This window comes from Anser cygnoides, chromosome 3, assembly GCF_040182565.1.
Source record: "Anser cygnoides isolate HZ-2024a breed goose chromosome 3, Taihu_goose_T2T_genome, whole genome shotgun sequence".
In the NCBI taxonomy this organism is placed as follows: Eukaryota; Metazoa; Chordata; class Aves; order Anseriformes; family Anatidae; genus Anser; species Anser cygnoides.
Genome location: NC_089875.1, coordinates 2826029 through 2839775, shown reverse-complemented (window position 1 = coordinate 2839775; position 13747 = coordinate 2826029). Strand labels below are relative to the sequence as shown.

Sequence of the window (13747 nt, the reverse complement as noted above, 5' to 3'; positions counted from 1 at the left end):
TCATATTAATATGAAAAAAATATTTACAACTTGAAGGCTCCTATCACTGCTTTGTAGGTTTTACCTGAAGTATTGAATGCAACACAATATGGATTCCTGCATATATTACAGAGTTGCAAAATACATTCCTAAAAGAAACTTGGCTTATGAAGAAGCCTAGAGTCTGCTTTGTAGCTGTGGTTCACACTAATACATGTTGTACATTTTTATCAAGAAGTTTATTTTCGAAGAATCATTTCACAGAAAAGTACTTCGACATTTCTTTAAAATTGGCATTACCAACTAGAATCCCAAGAAGTGCAAACAGATACTATACCACCAATTACTTCAGTCAAAACAGGATTCTCAGAAAGCAGTGCATTGATTCTCTGATTGTAAAGGTCTGAGCAGCACCAGTGAAAGCCTTACAATTTAACCCTGCTAAGAAACCCCTATTTTTTAGAGGCATCTGTATCTATATATTGGTTAGCATGTTGTTGACAATACTCAGAAGTAAATATGCCAGTAAATAATTTCACTGCCATGTAGCTGAATGATTCCAAATTCTTTCCTCCCTCTTTTTCCAAACTGTGTAATACTTTTGTTCTTTTTTTGTTTTTTTTTTTTTAATGGTTTGTAGTAGCTTTAAGAACAGCCAAGTAGACAGAAAAGAATTAACACAAAAAGACAAAGAGTGAATGACTGCAAATTCAAGAAATCCGAGTGCCATTACATTTATATTCTTTTGGACCCTATCAATAAATCTCAACTGTCTAGGAATTCTTCCCAGCTTCTGCACTGGGCTGGATTATTATAGAGGCACACCATGAAGTACATCCACCCAGATCTTAGACTCCCCCAGAAAGACAGTTAATTAGAAACCAAACATATTTGTACGTGTCCATTCCAGATTTAAAGACTGAAACTTTCCAGAAAACATAACCTGCAATATAAATTATCGATTACTTGAAAGCATGAGCAAGTTGACCATTTCCCTGGAAAATATTTATTGTATGAATGCTTTGTCAGTCTGATTTAGTAACATAATGCAGTCAGTTTTACCCCCCTGTTCTACCTACAAACATGCTTTCTTTTTAATAAAATAGGGCAAGCTGGCCAAGGAACAAATATTTTCTTTACTTGAAGGGAACTATAATATAAATATCCAAGACACATCATTTGTTCTTAGTTGTAATCTGTTATCTTACCTTCCTAAGACAAAAAAAAAGTTAACATATAATTAAAAAAAATAAAACTAGGAAATGCTGGTTGGTGGGCAAAAATTAAGTCGTTATTAAAAAAAATGAAAATGACTATCATTTGCATCAAGACCACTTTTTTATTTTATTTTGTCAAACTGATTTATGAAATAACTCACCCTTGCTTCATTCTGCTGAAGCTTTTCCTCCATACTTAAAGCTGTCGGAGAATCCAAGAGAGCAATCTAAAATCGTAAAAAATACACAGTATCAAGTTAGAAAAACAGTGAGAATTTTCTGGCAGAATCGAAAGAAATGCAATTGATCGACTTCTTTCATTATTTAGGATGAAATATTTTGAACTCCAATGTATACCATTTTACCTTAAAATACTATAAACAGAGTAATCAAAATGTTGTCAAAGCAGATATTCTGAATACAAATCATCTTTTTAGGTGTACTGTTTTCATTCACTATGGATACATATTGTCACACACATGCGCACACAGAAACCAGACACAAGTTTATAACAGGTAACTCCTGAAGTTTAAAGCTATATTCCTGTTAAACATAAAAATTTATGATGTATCAACATTTGATGACTTTGCTATAAGAAATATCTTACTGCTTATCTTTTATTAAAAAATATATAAAGATAACTGGCCTTAGAAAAGGAAAATTACTATACAACACACACAAGCAATACTCATTGTTATATGACCTCCCACACTGAATCCAGCACTGTATTTGGGTACCAGTATCTTCAGTGATCTACAGAAGCATTTGCAATACAGCACTTCAGGAATATAAAGGAAGATTACAGAAGAAATTATACAGGTTTTTATATTCTATTGTGCATACATAACACCACTTCGCTTTTTACCAAGCATCACAATTAACTTAATTAACTTAAGCAAGTTCTCTGCTGTGCCCCACACATCCTAGAACTGAACCAGATTTATTTTGTGATATCCTCTGTGTTACAGCTTTGAACTAGGTCAAAGCATTAGATCTTCAAAAGGGTCTATGTTATATCTACTTTCTTAACTCTAAAACAAAACTTATTTTGAAAATGAAAGTGATCACACAATCCAGGGAACAAAAACTCATTTTCCCCTCCTAACGAATACAAAAGAAATACAAAAGTAGAACAGTAATTCAAACCCATGAAGAGCTTTCTAATTGTCTGTAACAAAGCAAAGCTCTCAGCTTCAGTCATCTACAATACCTATTACTGATTCATACTGTGGTCCCATCCCCTTTTTCAGGGAATCTTTTATACAATGAAATCTAGCTGAAGTATTAAACTTCCATAAAACAAGTCTGAGCTGAACTGACATTTCACATTGCACAGCCTATCTAAAGTAAAATTCGGTTCTAGAGATAAATCTAAAGTATCATTTCAGATGTATTCCGATATCATATTTGCTCGAGTATTAAATCTAGCCATCTCAAGTGGCATTATTTAGAAGAGATGACTGGCCTGAGTGATTGTATATTCCTTATTGTTAGTTTGGTTTCATCACCCTGAAAACAGAGGAGAAATTAAGCTTAACTGGGCTTGTGCAGCACATGTTTATAGTGGCCAATACTGATAGAAGTACAAGAAATAGCACCATGCAAAAGAGAAACTCTGCTGGTCATTACAGGTAGGGAAAGAGGAGACACAACAAAAGGTCTTTGTTAAAGCAAACCAACATTCTGTATATATAGAGAGTGAGACATTTCTGAGAAACTGTGCTTCATTCTGAACAGCCCCATAAGTACATCAGATATACTCCAGTATGCAGAGGCTTTATACTGGTCAGGATGGTTATGACAATAACCTGTACTGATGTGATGAAAGTTTTCAAATCTGATAAATCCCAATGCCTTAGATTTCTTGAGTTTATTCACAAGTTTGAATCAACCACTATCCTTTAAGACTTAGGGAAGATTTACATTTATTTCAGCACTATTTATTTATTTATTTTTGTCAGCTTGCCTAGTACATGGGGAAAACAGCAACAACAGTGCATTTTCTGACTCTTCAAATCAAATAGCTCAGTGACTCAACACTGCAAGCGTAAGCCAAATTAGCATGCTTTAAAACAAAACAATGGTTGTTCAGGCAATCAAGTTCAGAATCCCTCCTCACAATAAAAATAACCCCAAAACAATATAGCTTTTAACCACTGGCATTTCTTGGCCATATGAACTCCCAGTCTGTAATGGGTACGTTATTTCTGTTCATAACCTCTATCATAATCACCATGTGTTGCTTCAGAAACAGTAAGGTTAAGTAAGCAGTTGGTATCAAATAAACTTTGCAAGTTTTACAAACCAAGATCAGAAAAGTGAGAAAAATATCTAAGACCTGTGCTTTTATCTTTTTGGATTTACTAGTATATCATTCATGTTTTCTCTGCTCTGTATTACATACACACAAGTGGAACCTGGTATTTACTGGAAGAAAAGAATTAGCAGTCTAAGAAGACAGAGCCCCTCAGCAGTTCTTTGTCTTCCCTTATCTAAGACATAAATCTAACTATGAGAGTTTCCAGTCTGTTCAAGTAAAAAGTATAAATCTTTTCTTAGACCGTCACTGAAAATACTTTCACGTTTAGCGTGTGACATGCTTTCTAATGTACCATGCATTCAAACACAAATGCCATTCCAATTCTTGTAAATATAAAATGCAGGATTATAGACATTTTAGGGATTTAAGGTACTTAATACCTTCTGCTACTTTTAAGATACTAAAGTACAGCTTCAGTCCGTCAGACTAGTCATGGCAAATGTTACTGCTCAGTCTCCTTTGGCTGTGGTGAGTACCTGTTCCACAGCACACTGCAATCAAGGTCTGATTATATTAAGAGAAAACTTGAAGCGTTAGGTTGACAATTTTTCCCCCTTATGTTAAAAGAGGAAATCTACTGGCCATATGGAAACTGATTCAATCAGGAAAATAATATTCATTCATAGCCTCATAGAGCTTGTTTACTCAAATCAATATAATGAAAGATAATTATCTCATTACATTCTAGAAATAGATGTTATAACTCAAGGAAAATTACACATAAATTTTAAGTAAAGCTAACCTGATTCCCTTGAGCAAGCAAGGCTTTTAATCGGGCTATTTCAGCTCTCAGCTCACGGATCAGTTTGACGTTAGGATCCTCATTAATAGTAGGCTTGTTGATGATGTTTTTGGCTCTATTTGCATAGCGAAGTGTACTTAAAGTTTCTCCATAATTGACATCAGCAGGTGAAATAGCTAAGGAGATGAAATCAGAAACAGTTTATCCATCACCATATGTTTCATTTAGTAAAGTTAGCTTATAGTTTAAAAGTCGGATAAAGTTAACATGGAAGAGACAGAAATACATAACCACTACGGCTACAATTTGTTCCAGCTCTTCATCTTGCTCCACTGCTTTCACGTCAATACAACTTTGCTTAATTAAACACTGTATTAGAATAATTAGGTCCAGCGATCAAGATTTATAAAGCAATTTTGTTGTCAATCTATTTAATATTTACAACTCTATGTGAAGTGTAAACGTGCTGTATGAATACTTTACAGATGCTCTCATGAATTTCTGCATGAACAGTAAGAAAACCAGCAAGTATTTTGTCGAGGATCAATGTAATCATGTAATGGAAAAGTCATTTCAGGTAAAAACTGTATGTTTACTCAAGTTTTGAAAGGAAATTAAACAGCATTTATGCAAAAAGCAGACATAAAAACAAAAACGAGAAGAGCTTCTATCACCCATTTACAAGTCTACCTGTTCTGCTGAGCTGCAGGTGTCTGACAGCATGCAGAACTATCACTTAGCTGAGGCATCAAGGAAAAACAGGATGATTTTTGCAGACAACTCTACCTGGAAACATAATGGATTTTTAATGAAAGTGCTAATGCTGTCCTTCAAATAATTTTCCTAATATATAAGATGTTCAAAATTTAAAAAAAGATACTTTACTTCATCCCAATAGATGAGGAAAAAAAAAATAGAAGGGAACACCGTTCAGCAATGAGAGATCAGAAGTCTTAGTGATCCAACTGAACAAGAAACCTGAAGAATCAGGCAATGAAAACGCCTCAAAAATAATTAAGCAACCAATATTCTGTCCTTCCTCATTCTACCAACAGTAATAAATACTCTCTGTGGTAGATACTGCCTGAATTAGGGGGAGATGCTCTAGCAACAGAGTATACTTCCCTTAGCTCACACTACTCACTTTACTACTTTATTTACTGTCTCCTTTCCAGTACTCAATTACTTTCCTTTTGAAAGGATGTTACAATATCTTATAGAAACATGACAAATCAGAATTGGACATGTTTTTATAAGATCCCTTCCTAGAGTTTGAGATGATCTTCCTGCATTTTTGTGTTTAGTTAAAGAAAAGGTACACCAAACGTATCTGGACAGCTTGTCAGGCTCTGTTAGGTGATTCAGCCACATTATCGGTAGAGTTACTGCTGGAGACGAGATCAACCATCAGGACTCTGCCTAGCAGATGCATCGTTAATAGATGGGGAAGTAGCTGAAAAAGCAGCTGTGCACTGTAATCATTACTAAAGGCACTGAAAGCTCACCGTGTTTCTAAAACTTCTCTTCCCCATCCCTCCCAACAGAAAACATCAAGTTAGTCAAGCGTGTAACTGAAAGAAAGCATCAAGAAGCATGTCAGCACAGTGTTAGTTGAACAGCCAGAAGAACAAAGCAGCATCTGGTCCAAGATCCTCTTTTCATACTATGATCAGTCTCAGGAAAGAAAGCAGCACGGATTCCAAAAACATCCCCAAAATCATGCAACAAAAGAAGTGCTAAGAAGAGAATTTGCCTATAGCAAAGCATGTGAAGAACCAGAATTTGATCCATTGCATTTTACTATCTCACCTTTGCTCCCTCACCATTCCCAAAAGACGACTCTATCAGTTAAACTGCATCTCATTTGAACAGGGGAGGAAGAGAAATTTCAGAGCTGCTCGTCTCTTCACACCTTACATCTTTGACATCCCAAATCCACCCCTCCCCTTAAATATCCTCACTTGTTTTTTTGGAACTGGCACTCCCATTACAATTTATTGAAAAAACTGCAGTTATGCCATAGGTGCATTTCTAAAACAAGTGATCCTTAAAGAGCTTCCAATGGGTAAAAAGGAAGCTGTAAAAAAGTTTGTAACATGACTGATCGTGAATAATTAAATTTAGACAAAAAGTTAAAATGCTGTATGCCTCAAAAAGTGGGTTAAATAAAAATGACATTCTAATCCACTGAATGTCAAAAGAGACCAGGTTGTTCTGCCACTAACACTACAAAAACAACACGGCTTTAAAAAAGCAGACGAATTCACACATCAATATTGACTAGACACACAAATCTTTTTCTTTTTTTTTTTAATGGGGATGAAAGCTTGCGACCTGGGGAGGACTGAGGACAGGCTTACGTACAAGTCTTGGTACAAGACTTGATCTAGATCCCAGTTTGAGCATTTATCACAAGTAACAGAGCTGTATGGAATGCAAATAAGCCACAAGAGCTATTACTTGAAGCTTAACTGGTCAGATTAGATTATCGTTACACTGTGCATGTGTTAAAGATGAATATGACAATGAGTCTGATGTCAGAGCAGATGCAAACCATTATGCACATACACTTGGATGACCTTTATTTATACCTAATGACAGTACATACACAACCTGGATGCCTTGTTACATTTGTGACCAAGTAGCCAGTGATATATGCACACAGATGATCTGGGTATGGAAATCAAACTCTCAAGTTCTGGCAACACACATCCCCGCTATTGCTCACGACATTACTGAACAAACTAGATGGCCCCCTTATACACAATGAGACCACCTACAGTTTTACTGCTGCAAGAGATGTTCTGTAGAGCACAGGTAAAAGCAGAGTGTTACTAGAAAACTCAGCAAGAAAGAAAGAAACAAAAAAATTAAAACATGTAAATAACACTCTGCCTTAATGAAGCATCTGGAATCTAAATATTTACAGCTAATCCTATTAAGCATGAACTGTTCAGGATGCCAAAAAAGTAATTTAAAAACACTTACTGGCAATCATTATAGTTTTAGAGTTTCCTCCGAGGCTATCTTTTAACAGCCAAGTCAACACGGAGTCTCTGTAAGGCACAAATACTTGTTTCTTCTTTGAAAGAGGATTTGTTGCATCCTGAGATAAATCAGCTGTGATGTGGGGGTAGGAAAAAAAATACCATATATGAAAATACATAACTGCTATGTGCTAAGCCACTATTTGTATAAATAAAAACTGTAAATTAGCAGAACAGTACTTAACAATTAAAAAACCCCAAATAGCCAAGCATAAAGACCAGTGACTTACCTAAGGCAGAAATGACATTTCCCAGAGTAACTAGAGATTTGTTAATATTCCCTCCTTCCTTTAATCTAACCCCTGTGGCACCAGTGGCATCTGCTCTCTCACTTCCAGCAAGATCTACTAAATGAATCTTGCTAACAGTCTCACAAGGCATTTCAGAATCAAATTTAGCCTAAAAAAAAAAAAAAAAAAAAAAAAGCATTAGAGCATTAAGCTACCAGATTCTGAAATCTTACTGAAATCAATTTAATTGCCTTTTCATGTCATGATTTAACTTGTTTACATTAGCACAACATCAGAAGACAGGTGTATTAGAGGTGCCACAAAAAGGCATTTGATCATGAATCACTGCATAACTCCCACACAAGTAGCTATTTCTTGAAAGTGTAATATTTGCAACTTTCAAGCCATTTATGCACATGCAGTGACAATTGTGAATTGGTATTTACCTGATGCACTGTAAACATTTGTGCTGCATTCATATTATTTGGCTTTCAACTAACATTTAGAGTTACACATTCCACACACAGATACACCTACACTCACATTGTCCCCCCCATCTCCAAGTTCAAGTAAGTAGCAATTGCAATTTTACACTATGATTTTTAACTGAGACTTCCAACCAACTTTAATCTTAATTTGTATAAATAGATTCAGACTTATTTTACAACGCAACAGCAAGCAAAGATCTTTAAATCTTGCTGTCTGCCTCTCACCCTCTTCTATAAGCTTTGTGATGAGCAATTCGTCATTAGTGAACAGTTAGTGCATGCCACTTTGCACGTGTTTGCTTTGGGGTGGAGACACACAAAGTTCCATCAGGAGAGCAAACCATCTCTGTGCTACCTTCTCCCAGCAAGTTACCCATGGACTGTCTAGAAAGCTCCCCAACCCCTCCTCAAAACAATGACAAAGAACAGGTATCATTAGAAAAAGAGTATATAGACATAAAGTACAAACAAAAATACCACTATGCTCTGAAAATATGCGATCAGTCTCTCCATCATTCCATCAGTAAATCAAGGCATATAAATAGGTTTCCAGTAGTAACAGAGGAAGAGTCAGCAAGAAAACGCTCAGAAAACAATTCTACTCTCTCTGATTTTGGTCATAGAGACAGGACATGCAGACAAGACTTTTTTTTTTTTTTTGTAAACCTTGGATAACATCACAGCATAAAAACATAAAAAGCAGCTCATGCCCAACTCTTGCTGAAGTCACTCAGAACATTCTCCTCAGCCGTATCTTCTGTCACAGCAGTCATGAAATGTGCCTTAACTGTTCAGTGTTATTTAGCCTGAATTTCCTAGCCAAATCAAGATCTATTAAATGTCAAAGTAATCTTATTGCACTGTAAATTTTGTGTATGATCACTGATAAAGATATTTCCAATTCTCAAAACTCTATTTTCACACCTTTAACCTTCCCTGTCAGAAGAAAACATACAGCCATCATCTATCCATACTTGCTGATTTGAAAACTGTATTTTTTAATTATTATATAAGTTACTGAATTCAAGTACACTAATGTACGGTTGTTTTACCTGAGTGAAGTTGATTGTGAAAATGGCATGAGACCTGCTACTGACATCATTCATCCCAGTCGCTGCTGTAGTTCTGTTCATATTTCCTGCGTCCATCAGTTCCTCTACATCAGCATAATTTTGCACTAAGTGTTTAGACAAATCTAAAGAGAAGTAGGGTGTTACACTATGCTCATACATGCACTTGACTTTCTTTACGAAAGGATTCAGGTAGGAGTCTAGGTATGGCAGGATTACTATCACTATTATAAAGCACTGATGCAATTACAGTGTTTATCGTTATGCTTGTTTTTACCACTCTTAAGGAAAGGAACAGGGCCTTGTGTGAACGATGGAGAACTTACACAGTTACAGCAAATTAAGAAAAAATTATACAATCTTACTAAAGTATTCAGTGCATAAGCATAATCTCTCAAGAGACAGGAACCTTTCCCTGGCAGAAGATGGATTAAGACAATTAGATTAGTTCTTTCCATCTCAAACATTAGCTTTGTAAATGACGTTCAACAAATTCTTAAAACTAATTGCATTTATTAGCATTATTTAAAATGTTATACTTTACAGATAAAAACTGTACAGGTGTAATAATCTTAGAATTTGGAAAGCAGGTGGGGATAGAAAATGAAAGGCTATTCTCCTTTATTGGTTTTATATCAAAGCAAAGTTCTGTATCCATTGTCATGTATATTGTAGAAGAAAAAAAAGCCTTATGCAATTAGATCTAACACTTTAAAATATATAAAGGTAATAAAATATTCAGTGCAAAACACTGAAAGGGTTTTTACCCTCAACATATGGCCCTTCTTTTGGATGTTCTCGTATTCGTAAATTATTCGTTTTTGATGACTTCCGTCTGAGAAGATCTCTCACACGTTCATTATAAATTTCCAAATAACTGAAAGAAAAAGGTCAGAAAACCACTGGCTTATTCAAGATTCTTTCAAGGAAAGCCATGTTAAGCTTGTTTGAAAGCAAGATGAGATGCCTGGAGAAGCAAATCCAAAGTTAAGATTCAGAGTCACTTAACATAGTAATGACTACGGTGTACTTGTATCATGAGGAAAAAAAAACAAGAACAAGAAATAGAAAGAAAACGTACATTAGCAAGATCAAGAGCAACTAATGACAGCCTTAAATAAAAGGGTAAAATAAGAAATATGCCCTCTAATAGCAAAGGCATTTTCACTACCATGTAAATAAAGCAAAATATACAGTTGTAGATTGAAGTATTGCGCATTTCGACTATGACTGCCAACAAAAATCAATTATAGGACTGAGGCCAAGCATGGAAAGTTATCAGAGAAGCATACTTTTCTCAGAGATAAGCAAAACACAATGGTTCCAAATGAAACAAGTTTGATGAAACAGCAAACTATTAATGTGCCAAGAAGTACCTGACTTCTGTTCGAAAGGATGCCTCATTCCGCTTTGTTTTTTCACTTATTTTGCTGAATAATCCTTCACAAATCCGAGGTATTAAGCCAGCATCACCCTGCAACAACAACAATTCTTATTCCCAAGGCTATACATGCCTGCACAATATATTTTCAAAAATAAAATCCCAAATCACTAGCTGAGAGCTTCAACATCCAGAAACAGTGGCGGGAGGGGGACACAAAACCTTTTTGGCAAATACTGTCTTGCCGTTTATTCAACTGCATTCACCGTGCTACTTTAATCTTTGCATGTGTTGCAATGCATATACTAGCCCAATTCTTTGCTATCGGGCTATACGTCACCCTTCTCTCTTAGTTCAAATAACCCTGGCTGCTTAAGGCAAAAAACTGACTGTACACAACCTATGAACTGCCTTATCTCAAGAGTATCTTTTCTAACTCCTCCATCTATTCCACTTCACTATGGACTCAGCAACACCTGCAGTGAATGGCATGATCTATATACATTTATCCATGAGCCACCCGCACTCAGACCTCCAATCCCCAGCTCACAGTCCATCCACCGTCTCAAAAGATACCTCTGGATAAATTAGTATGAAATAACAAAATTAGAACTATATCTACTACATCTCACAATGTAGACAAATTAAATTTAGCATTGACCTTCTGGATGCTCAACTGGATGCTCTGGATGCAATTAAAGACTTTTTATGCATAACGTGCTCAGTTTAAAAAAGCAAACTGAAGAAACTCATCCCTTCACATGGATCCCTACAGGCCATGCTTTACTGGCAGGGCTGGAACCGACCATTACGGGGTCCTTGCCACTTCAGCTACCGCAGCAGCCAGCAGCAGCAGGATTTCACCTTCCAGGTTAAGCCATTGCTTGATAATTGAGCCTTGTCCCCTCGCTGTTACATGAGAGCCAGCAGTTGGCATAGCTGAGATTTCCAGAACCTTGGCGTGGAGCTCTCCTCTTCCCCTTGCTCCAGCAGAGCCCTTTCCAGCCACGCTGTGAGGCAGCAAGCAGCCCTCCCCAGCTGAAGCCCGGGTTTCCCCAGCAGCAGAGGGCTGAAGGGAGAACTCCATGCAGCTCTGGTTTCAGCTGCCAAGTGGTTGCTTGCTCCCAGCTTCCATGTCCCCATGCAGGGCTGGGTCCCACCGGGGAGATAACCACCTACCTGCTGAGCCCACCTCCTCCCCAGCACTTCAGAAAGACAGCAGCTAACGCCCCTCCAGAGCTGAAATGAGTGAACTTGGCTCCCAGGGACAAAGGGAGAGGGCACAGACACACATATGAGCTTTGGGCTCAGGGACACACAAACAGAAGTAGCTTACAAAACAGTCTGTCACCTACAATTTGCCTCCAGTCCCAAAAAGCAGAAGAGATATGATGCGATGGACTAATTCTAATTCTATGTACCGCTGAGGCAAGAACCGTTCTTCCTCAGAGTTAGTGGCCTTGTAATTAGGCAGGAGGCAAAGTAGGACAAACTAGAACGAACATCCCATGTGAAAATAGTCCAGGCACTTCAGGCACCCCAAAAAATTTGCCTGATGGGATTCTAGAGATACCTGGCTGCAGGAAAACACAGAAACAGTGGACTCATCCGTACCAGATCCTGGCAAGACAAGTGCTGCACAGGCAAAGGTTTCTCTTCTACTCGGAAATAAAATCTGACCCTTTTTGCTCAAGCTCACTCCAGCCTGCTCCTGCACTGGCCCCATCCTTCCTCAGCACCTTCTTCAGTGCCACAGCTGAGCTCCTCATCTTATTTCCTTTGCTCAGACGGTATTCCTAACTGGTTCTTGGTTCTTCATCCAGTTTTTTGTTGTTGTGGTTTGTTGTTGTTGTTGTTTGTTTTTTAAATCATTACTCACTTCCCCCCCCATTTTCCCTTTTCCTCCAAGATCTTAACGACGGCTGCTCTGTCCTACCCAAATCAGCATTCATTCTTCAAAATATTTTTCTATTCTCTCTTTCAATCACATCTAGCCCTTCACCTGACTACACCTTGTTTAAAAAATAAATTTACAAGTTAATAAGGCTTATTTTTGAGAGTTGCCTTTGTAATCAACCTCTACTCCAGCTAAAATTTCTGGGTGCAGTATTGGAATTTCCCCACACATTTTTCTTTTTTCTTTTTGAACATAGGAAGAGAAAAAATAAGACATTTCTTTCATCTCATGCTTGGAAACCCCTGAATAGTTTTAATTAAAGCTTAAGGAAAAAAACATGAAAGATCCATCACAAAGTTTTAGGCAAGCCATTAGTGTCTGACATATTTTAGCAACTGCAAAGTCTTAAAATAGGAAATATTAGCTCTAATTGAGTAACTTCAACCATAGTGATACAGTGGCAAGAAAGGAAGAACACATAATTCCCAGAATACTTTGTCAGTAAAGTGCACATCTTACAGAATGTATATTCTTTTTTAGGAAATAAATTTAAACATTTTCTCCCTTTTCACCCCCTACAGCTCCACAGCAGGACTAAGTACATCTGCAGCATCCCTGACAGTTTTTTTTCCGGGTTACAGAGTTTCCAGGCATGGAAGCCTGTAGAACCAAAATAAGTTGTTCACTCCAGAGCCGAACTTTCTCATTAAAAGCCTGCTTTCCTTCTGTGCTATCTAACCAGAAACTTCTTCATGGCAATTTAAGCATATTGCTGCTTTCCCATCTACCTTAAACACGGGGAAAAAAAACATTCCCTTCTATTCTGCAGCAGCCTTTCAGATCTTAGATGACTTTTGTTCCTCCACAGCCTTCCTTTTTCAGCATATGCAAGCCAGACTTTCCTGACAGATCATGTTTTATAAACCTGTGACCATTTCAGTATCTCTGCTCAAGACTTCTTCTAACTGGTCCACACATTTCTCAAAACGGTTGCTGCACACAGTATTACAGAAGCAGCCTTCCAGAGCCAAGAACAGCAGATACTTAAAGCAAAAGGAGAACAGAATTCATACTTGTTAAGGAGAAGTAGGGAAAAGAAAATTTATTTCCAATTCAAGTTTTCTTACAACACTGTAGTGTCTCTGACAGGGCCATCAATTTTAAAGCATTTAACTTGGCGGCTGAGTGTATTTTATACACACACTGTACAAAACCAGATTAAAGTATTTATGTATCATGGCAAGAAGATTAGACCTTTATTATTGAATAATGTCAAACAAACTTCAGCACCTATTCATTTGCAAAATGTCTTGATGATTACGGTCATTACATATAGTCAGGCAGTCTCATAAAAATGTCACTTACAAAAAATTCTG

The 13747-nt window shown here is 37.0% G+C and overlaps 1 protein-coding gene across 7 annotated transcripts in view; it reads right to left on the bottom strand.

The window, feature by feature from the left end:
• KIF16B (kinesin family member 16B) overlaps window positions 1-13747 on the bottom strand; it is a 140057-nt gene that overhangs the window by 105060 nt on the left and 21250 nt on the right. For all 7 annotated transcript variants that reach the window (XR_007162244.2, XM_048060972.2, XM_048060974.2 and 4 more), the window contains exons 5-11: window positions 10470-10567; window positions 9861-9970; window positions 9076-9218; window positions 7536-7704; window positions 7247-7378; window positions 4259-4434; window positions 1358-1423 (exon numbers count right to left, since the gene is read on the bottom strand). Coding sequence is in view for 6 of the 7 variants with exons in the window: in XM_048060972.2 (XP_047916929.2) it covers window positions 1358-1423; window positions 4259-4434; window positions 7247-7378; window positions 7536-7704; window positions 9076-9218; window positions 9861-9970; window positions 10470-10567 (894 nt within the window). In the remaining variant the exon portion in view is untranslated. The remainder of the gene's footprint in view (window positions 1-1357; window positions 1424-4258; window positions 4435-7246; window positions 7379-7535; window positions 7705-9075; window positions 9219-9860; window positions 9971-10469; window positions 10568-13747) is intronic.